The sequence below is a fragment of the Varroa destructor genome, unplaced genomic scaffold (genome assembly GCF_002443255.2).
Source record: "Varroa destructor unplaced genomic scaffold, Vdes_3.0 BEIS01000002.1, whole genome shotgun sequence".
NCBI lineage: Eukaryota > Metazoa > Arthropoda > Arachnida > Mesostigmata > Varroidae > Varroa > Varroa destructor.
This window is the reverse complement of record NW_019211455.1, coordinates 20,079,115-20,087,638: the sequence shown is the minus strand read 5'-3', so window position 1 is coordinate 20,087,638 and position 8,524 is coordinate 20,079,115. Positions and strand designations below refer to the sequence as shown.

The 8,524-nt window shown below is 39.6% G+C and overlaps 1 protein-coding gene across 3 annotated transcripts in view; it reads right to left on the bottom strand.

Annotated features, from left to right (window-relative positions):
• Positions 1-1,161: 1,161 nt before the first annotated feature.
• Positions 1,162-8,524, bottom strand: part of TrpA1 (Transient receptor potential cation channel A1) — a 55,097-nt gene continuing 47,734 nt past the window's right edge. For 2 of the 3 annotated variants that reach the window (XM_022789924.2, XM_022789927.2), the window contains 15 exons: positions 8,142-8,298; positions 7,785-7,914; positions 7,097-7,227; positions 6,573-6,742; positions 6,253-6,397; positions 5,588-5,671; positions 5,353-5,423; positions 4,975-5,137; positions 4,572-4,658; positions 4,177-4,349; positions 3,712-3,904; positions 3,240-3,443; positions 2,532-2,711; positions 1,985-2,136; positions 1,162-1,875 (listed from right to left, as the gene is read on the bottom strand). In XM_022789924.2, the coding sequence (XP_022645659.1) occupies positions 1,698-1,875; positions 1,985-2,136; positions 2,532-2,711; positions 3,240-3,443; positions 3,712-3,904; positions 4,177-4,349; positions 4,572-4,658; positions 4,975-5,137; positions 5,353-5,423; positions 5,588-5,671; positions 6,253-6,397; positions 6,573-6,742; positions 7,097-7,227; positions 7,785-7,914; positions 8,142-8,298 (2,218 nt within the window). In that variant the 3' untranslated portion in view covers positions 1,162-1,697. The remainder of the gene's footprint in view (positions 1,876-1,984; positions 2,137-2,531; positions 2,712-3,239; positions 3,444-3,711; positions 3,905-4,176; positions 4,350-4,571; positions 4,659-4,974; positions 5,138-5,352; positions 5,424-5,587; positions 5,672-6,252; positions 6,398-6,572; positions 6,743-7,096; positions 7,228-7,784; positions 7,915-8,141; positions 8,299-8,524) is intronic. The other variant, XM_022789926.2, reaches the window with a different exon arrangement.

The window sequence follows — 8,524 nt, the reverse complement described above, 5'->3', positions numbered from 1 at the left end:
TTTCTGTCATTTTTGCTGTAATTTTATTAATTTCTATGCCTTTTATTAGACGAAATAATTCCCATAAACTAAAACTAAAGCTTTCTATGATCTATCACTACAAGGTGTGAGCTACACGGCGCATGCATTGAAACGTCTATATCGAGTGTTCCCTGAGTATTTTCCGGGCGATCTAAGCTTTTGTTGAACCTTTCAGTGGTTTGTTATAATCGTAGAGTTTCGAATCAATCATTTTACCACACGGTATTAACTTACAATATTTCTATCGCCATCTTTTGCTTTTTATCTGGTCGAAACACGTAGTACCACCTTTTTTGGCGTCGGTCCAAGCTTTGTCAATCACGTATATTTTACGTTTTTGCCACATCATGTACTATCGTACGTAATCGATTTCTGATCACTAGTGATTGAACGCTCTGAAAATAGCTTACTTTTTCCATAGGGTTTATATAGAGGTTTAAATTCTTTGACGTCAATTCGGGTGGTATCTGAACGTCGGGCCAGCTTTTTTTTCAGATGCTTTAAAACTATCTAGGGACGGATTTTTATGGCTATCCACGGGTTGCTCGTACCCAATTTTTGCAATCATGTCATCAACCTTTCCGGCAATCGGTCGATCACTGTAAGGAGCAGTCGCTATATCAAATTTTTAGAATGAAAACGACAGGACCACCTTCGGGCCGTTCCTTCCGATAACGGATCTCGACCATAAACAGCAATTTTTCTTTATGGGCCTGGACAGTACTTTTGCCTTCACTGTGATAAAACTCGACAATACAGTATGTGGAAATGTCACTCATCTTCAAAGCGATCTGCCTTAATTCTAGCATTTCTACTTCTGCCCAATTTTGGCTTTCGAGGTGCACCGACGCCTACCTGATGTTACTCAGCTCATTTGAAACATGTAACTTTTGATAGTGCAGTCTGGCTAGAAAAAGGTCAACATTTTATTGACAACCTGATATCAGTGGATCAAACGGGACTGAAACAGGTTTGTCATTTGAGCATGGCAACAATTTTACTGCAAGGCATATATTTGCAAGGCATATATTTGCCATTCGATAAGATAGATGCCAATGTTTTTGAAATTAGACTGTGGACTGCTATACATAAATAAATGAAAATGCTGTATCTATATTACCAATTAAATAGAAACTCATGTGGGATGCATTACAACTGTTCATACTTTATTTCAGGGAATGAAGGTAGCCTCCAAGTTTCCCATATTTTGCAAAAAGTTCCAAGAAGTTCGAAGCATTTTTTTGCGCAGTAGCACAGAAAGTTGGAATTACTCATTACAGCTTCTTCAATATTGTTTTCAGTTTAGAGCCGAGAACGCTGAAAGGGGTTTTTTTTTTAGAAAAACTCCGTCAAAAATACATCGGGATAGTGCAGCATCTTTATGTACATCGAAAAAGACGGGGTTAATTCGCGCTGTATACTACGAAAAAAATAACCCCATTAATTTTGATTATGCAGTTATAAGGTCAGTTGCAGCATGTCTATCGTACATTCGTATTCCATATGGCGAAGCAGTAACTTCAACACGGAAGATTGTCTGACTTCCTAATAGAACTAGGCTTATTATTTTGCTACGTGGACCTTTCAGCCATGGTTTTGGATGGTATGCCTTCTGCCATCTCTATAGCAATCCAACGCTCCATAGGCCAAGTACTCAGCGATGAATAGCCAAAGGTCTACTTTATATCAGTAGCACTGTCTCCATCGACCTGCTCTGCAGTGTCTCTAGCTAAACTAGCGCTATTGAATTCTCCTTCGTCTAATTCTTCTGCCTCGGATTTTATTTCCATTTTCGACACGAGTAAACGAAGCAGCGTGACTTGCATCTCCATATTTCGGCTGATCTCACGAATCCTGCATAAAAAACAGAAGCAATTAATCAAATGGAAGGTCCATGGTTCGGGTTGCAGTGCGAGATAATGCGTATCAGCTACGGAAAAATGGCTTGTTTCTGTTAACTAACTTATCTTTCTGCCGGCCCAGTTGTTGGTGGATGTCATTGATGTTGCTTTCGATGAACTGCGTAAACGACTTGTGAAGGTTTTTACTGTTTCTGCTTTGGACTCCGTTGCCGTTGTTTCGTGGGCTTCCGAACCAGCGTTTGATGGTGCGCCACTGTGCAAATCCAGAAAGCATCAAGTTTAAGAGAATAACAGAATATAATTAATACAAAATGTAATAATTATAATAATGTTGATGCATTTTTTCTTCATAGCCGCGATTCATGTTCTTCGTCAGAGATTTATCAGTATAGAAGTATGCTACAGTAGAAAAATATTTGCTGGGAATAGTTGCTATATAAAGATTTGTCTTCGTTATACTGTTAATTAGCTAACACTAGGGGACATATTTGTGTGTCTGGTAGACATTAACGAAAGGCAGAACCAGCCATTATCGGCATTAAGTATGTTTACCCACTTATAGTGTGCGTCGTATATCGACAAGCGTTATAAAGGAGAACGAATTGTTTTGATTTGCTCATTTTTACTTGCCGCCAATGGAATACTCACGAAAATGTTCCCAGTTCCTTTTTGATTTGGATGAATAGACACCTCGGTTCGGTCGACGCTATCGAGAATTCTTTTCGGTAGTTTTCTCTCAAGATCAGTATGCAGACGAACCTGCATCGTTAACCGTTTTAGTTGTGCATTTCGACGAACCGTCTCAATGTCACCGACGGCCAAACCTATCTGTGTTTACGGAAAGAACCTAGAATTAAGGACTGCGTTCCGCTGACATGGGATAATCTGTTCACTTACCACCATTCTGATTTACTCACGGCAAACAGCTTGCATCCTGACTCCGATATCCAGATCGGGGTCAGTAATCTTTTTTTATATTACTTCCAACGGTTCCTATCAGTACGTATCAATACAGGCCTTTTCGTCATTCGTTGGAAATTGATCACCACAGATGCTCAAGAAACGTTAGCCATTTTACTTGTAGTAGCGTGAACAGGTCTCAGAATCTCAGCGGTTAGAATATCCATAAAAATGACGATAATTAATTCGGCTGACTATCTTCAGTCAAAATGATAGGATAATCTGTTTGTGTTGTTTGAAAAGCTGTGGAAAAAAACGAGTGAATACCAACGCTCCGGGTTAGCACTGACTCCGAAATACTGCAACAGATCGTATGGTAAACGCACATACACAAGCAAGCAACGTCCATTTTTCCTTGCAGGCCGCCCTGTATTTTCAATTTAGAAGAACACTCACCAAGAGATTCATGAGGAGAATAGGCATCAGGATGATAAAGGCCACCAAGAATAGGGTAGCCGCTACAATTTGATACCATGTTGAGTTTTCTAAATTTCGTAAGGGGCGCAGATATGTGCCCAAGAAGTCCAGTTCGCCTAGCATCATTGTGCCCACTCGGATCAGCGACACAAGCGGCGTATGGAAGCCTTTGTCACCAAGACTCTGAAATGAATCCAAGTGTCCACTTAAAATATGGTCAATCCAATTGGCTATCGCTGAACGCAGAGCCGACAATCATATGTATATATCTTGTTTCAGAGCTAATCACACTGTGATGTATATAGAAACTGTTTATGTACATATTAGCTACCGTGCGATACTACAGTATATTATGCAATCGCTAGCCAATATAGAATCGTAAATTGATGAGTAGAGAATGCGAGTTTAGACCATTTTTTGCTTTCAGGGGTTGAGGCAAGATCATACTCACAATCGGCTTGAACGTAACGTTTCCTGTTCTATGGTCGAAGATAGGCTGCTGAACGGTAAGGTCAACGCGAGCCAATAGGATGTGGAATGATAAGCCAAACGCGATGATCAAGACCGAAAATACCATAACGACGCGCAGGAGCGTCGATAAAATTTCAAGGAACATCACAACATAGAGGCCCACTCGGTTGAACCTGGTAGCAGACGAAGCAATGCAATATTGTTAGGCGACCGTCATCGAGGAAAAGTTGTTATGTATCCAATACACCTCCCAAAGTTCGAAGGGCACTGTTAAATATTAGGCAACACAAGATGTTCTCTATTCCAATTTCAAGTAATGTTATGTTGTTTAGATAGAAAGATGTGTTCCGCTCTCGGGATCGAGTGCATGATAGGCCTCATTATCGTAAAAGAAGCGTATCTGTATTATTCAATTTGATAATAGTTATTTGTAATGATTATTAACCTTTGTAGAAATAGTAGATAGTTGAACCAAGCTAGAAAAACTGCTACCGCTGCAACGATGTTCTGGTATGATTTTTCCTCTATTCGAGTCAGCTGTGAGAGGGCCATTAAACCGGCTGCCAAATAGAGAGTCCATTCGAGTATGTTCATTACATCCACAAAATATTTTGTTCGCTAAAAGAAAGTAAGCAAATTAAACAAGTTTCGATAAATTGACAATTGGAATTTGCCTGTCATGTAGATGTGCCCATATACTGGGATAGGGTCAATAGTGGGCTCATGATTCGACAAAAGAAGGTAGAACAAAATGCCCCTGCAATAATTTCCTACGCGAGAGAACATATGTTACCCCACTGCGCCTCCTGCTTGCAGACATCACCGGACTCGATGCGTTACCTGTTGTATTAACTGAAAGGCTTCCTTGACAACGTTAACTAGGACGAATGATAATACGACCACAGATGTCATCGATGACAGGGTCGCCTACGAAAAACCAATCGTTACACACGCGTCGTTATGCACACATCATCGTATAATAGGCTTAGCTATATAATTATGATGATCGAACGGTATAGATAAACCTAACGAGATCAGCACACCCACTGAATTGAATACGGTAATGTTTCTTTCATGTACGTGTTATTATTACTATCTCTTTTATTGCTAATCATCTTCGTTCGTTAGGCCGTAGTCAGCTGAATACCGCCCGCTCATTTTGTGACAATAAACGACTAGCTAGATCTATACATTTTGTTTAACGAAGAAAATACAAACAAGCACTAACATTACACACACTTACAAGCGAAGGCCGAACGAACGCATCAGCAACCTCGAAACTAGATATTCCCTGATGCCTTTTTTTGTTGTCCTGCATTAGTTGCACCGCGTTTAGAGTGAGGAAACACAGAAAAACTGTATAAACCATCAGATTTAATATATGGAAATATATTCCGTACGCATTCCTGCCAACAGAAAAGGTAACATATGAGTCTTATTAGTGTTTCTATAATTACGGGCCGTTATTTCTTCCAGAAGAACGAAATAGGCGCACTGAGTTGCTAATGTTTCCATATTTATTTGGGCTCCTTCAGCATCCATCTCTCCCGCTAACAAAGCTTGTTTTGCTTAGACCGAACGTTTATAAATAGTGAGCACTAAGGAATGAATCATTTTTCACCATTTTGTTTCGAGATATTTGACGCTTAACGGATGGGACAGCAGCTCTTCGCGGCCATAGCGCACCATAATCTACAAAAGAACAAAGCGATAATCCCTGTTACTGCCATCACTAAACGACAGAGGTATCTATATAGAAACTATTCGAAATTAGGAAGAGCTCTGTTGAACACGCCGTTAAATTTTCAGTACACGTTCTTCCCTGCGCTAGTGGTTAGGAAAAACCGAGCGCTTACGTTCATAACGGGTAAGGGTTCATCTGTCATAGGGACCACATCTGCCCCTTCCGAATTTTGGAGACATGTGAAACTGTATTTTACCTGAAAAAAAAAAGAACCACTTGTAAGATGTCTATTAAGCCTAGAAAAATCATATAGTGCTTCATATAGCTTCGATAATAGATCAACACACTAGTCACGTAATTCGTATAGATGAGATTGGACTATACGTAGTTTTCTCTTGATAAAATTTCGTTTATGGAGATCTGAAATTAGCCTGCTTCCTTTTGAGTAACGCGCAGGACATAGCTGTTTTTTTTGCGTTGAAAAAAGGTAATGCCTATCACATATTACTTAACATTAGTGAATCTTGAATTCATTTGGCTTATCGTTGAATTGGACCTGACTGACATAGCGTTAATTGTAAAGACTGCCTTAGCATAAGACTGTTAGTAATACCCATAACACAAGTTATCATATTCTCTCAAGTAGCTTATACTTTTTTATTTCCTTTTTTTCGTCGCCTCACCGAATAGCAGTCTTTGTTTCTTTGTGGTCCGCTTAAATCAAGTGAGTTCATTATTGGGCATAAAAACTTATATTACAGCTTTGTTCATATAGAATTGGTGGGCTTTCTCGTTTACGACGCAGGGCGATGTTCGATCGAAGGTTACAAAACCTACAAAATATTCGTCGGAATCGTGGCTCATCTTGGACTTCGAAATGCCTCTATCGAGAACCGTCGTCATGACTTCAGGCATCACTGCAATCAATCCTTCAACGAGACAGCTGTAGGTTTTCACCTGACACGTCATTACTTCGTCGCTCCTGTACACAATAAAAATCTTTTGATCATTATATTGCACAGTTTAGAACGTGTCTATATTTGCTTCGAGAATGGCGCTGGTTACTTGACCATGTCTTAAACAATCCCATAGCAATTTTTCTTTCTACGCTAGCAGAATCGTTATAATAAATAAAGTCCAATTAGAATGCGTCCAACCTTGACGGATGAATCACCATAGCCATAGCGACCTCAGAATGTTTGTAATGGAGGGCGTAGTCCATAGGGGTCATATCGAGACCGTTTTTTATTATTTTGCAATTTAAGTTGAGTAGATTGATTGCAGTACTTGAGCGGTTTTTCATCGCTGCCATATGGAGGGCTGTATTCTGAAAAAAAAAAAATTATCAAGTGACGCCAAAAAGATATCGGATGTTTCGCGACCTGTTGCATTCTATTAATGATTTGTACATTAAAACAATTGTACTGATGGATAAGGGTGGTAACCGCGACGAATCTATGGCATGAAATGTTCTGACGTTCCAATACTGTCCTAACGCAATGAATTATTTCTGTACAACCAAGCTGTTTGCCTATACCTATCCTACAGAAAATGCCAACCCAATAATCCTTGAGTACAGAAGAGCAAAATTTTAAAAGGACAAACCCCATCAGGCATCCTACAGAAAATGCCAACCCAATAATCCTTGAGTACAGAAGAGCAAAATTTTAAAAGGACAAACCCCATCTCGATCCGTTTGGTCCAGCAAATGCGAGTGTACAGCAAGTAACTGATCCATTGTATTGTTATAACCGTTCATTGAGGCATAATGGAGTGGCGTACGACCCTTGTGGTCTCGATGCAGAAGAGCACCTATGAATTCGAAGAAATGTTATTGTTAAGCGCCCAGATATGTTATTATCAATATTATATAATTAAAGCCCACCTTTAATAATAATAGTGTGATACTATCTTCTGTATAAAACTCGCGACGGTAACAAAAGATGATAACAGACTAATTTTGAACTGAATCTGGCGAGCGTGATACACGGCATGATGGTTTACTCCAGAGTGCGGTGTGGACAAATCGTGAAGCTCGACGCCAGTGAAAGAAGAGTCGAGTCAATATATGCTATAAATGATTATAAAAATAACGCGTTCTTTATCTGTAGGCCTTAGACTTGAAATCAGAAGGTCTCCGCTTCTTATCGAGTTAGGCGAATTTATACGACTTTCCACTTGCAAATAGTTAATAAAATGAATTGTTATGCTTTTCTATTATTATTATTTTTACCGAATTATATTATTACTTGTACCAAAAGATTGAAACAAATAACCTGCCTTTATCAGATACAATCTTACAGAGACAAGGATACTCCGCGTTTTCAAAATACTTAAATTTTGAGCGTCAACCTAAAATATGTAAAAACCTTTTACAAGCAGTAGATGTACGACGCGCACGTGTCCGCATTGCGAAGCAAGGTGAAGTGGCGTCTTTCCCATCCCGTCCATCTCGTTAATGATGAGATGACCCTTTTTACTGTCGAGTAGATGACGAACCTGTAACAACGTATTGAGGATCATTTCATTTCAATTCTCTCGGCAAGCCGTATTCGATCGGCCCTTCTCACTTCATAGCCGGAAATCTTTGAAAATGTAGGCTTACTTCATGTTTAATGTGTATAATTTAATATACGATCAATACAATTTTCTGATTCGTCGAACTGATAAGTAATCAATTACGTTGCATGAAAGAATTTAAATGATGACAGTGGCGAACCACGGACCGTGTTGAAGCGTCCGAACATCGCTGCGAAGTGTAGAGGTGATTGGTTTTCATTATTTTTCAGGTTGACAGAAGCTCCTAAGGCTATTAGAGATTGAATACTTTTTAGTTGGCCGTTACGCGCGGCGTAGTGTAGTGCTGTACAACCATACGAGTCCCTGAAAACCGTGTCCAATAAAGGTTGGAGCGCAGGGCAGGAAGTGCTTAGTGAATGAACCTTACGCAACGTCAAGTCTAAGAGTTTAAGGATTACCTAACCTTCTATCTGTGAACGGTTTAAGGTCTGCATACTTCTCTTAGGTTAAAAATGGAATAGCTATGCTAGTGTGGCCGAGGACTCGTGTATTCGAGGAGCGTTAGAGTTCCAGTTGGAGAATATATATA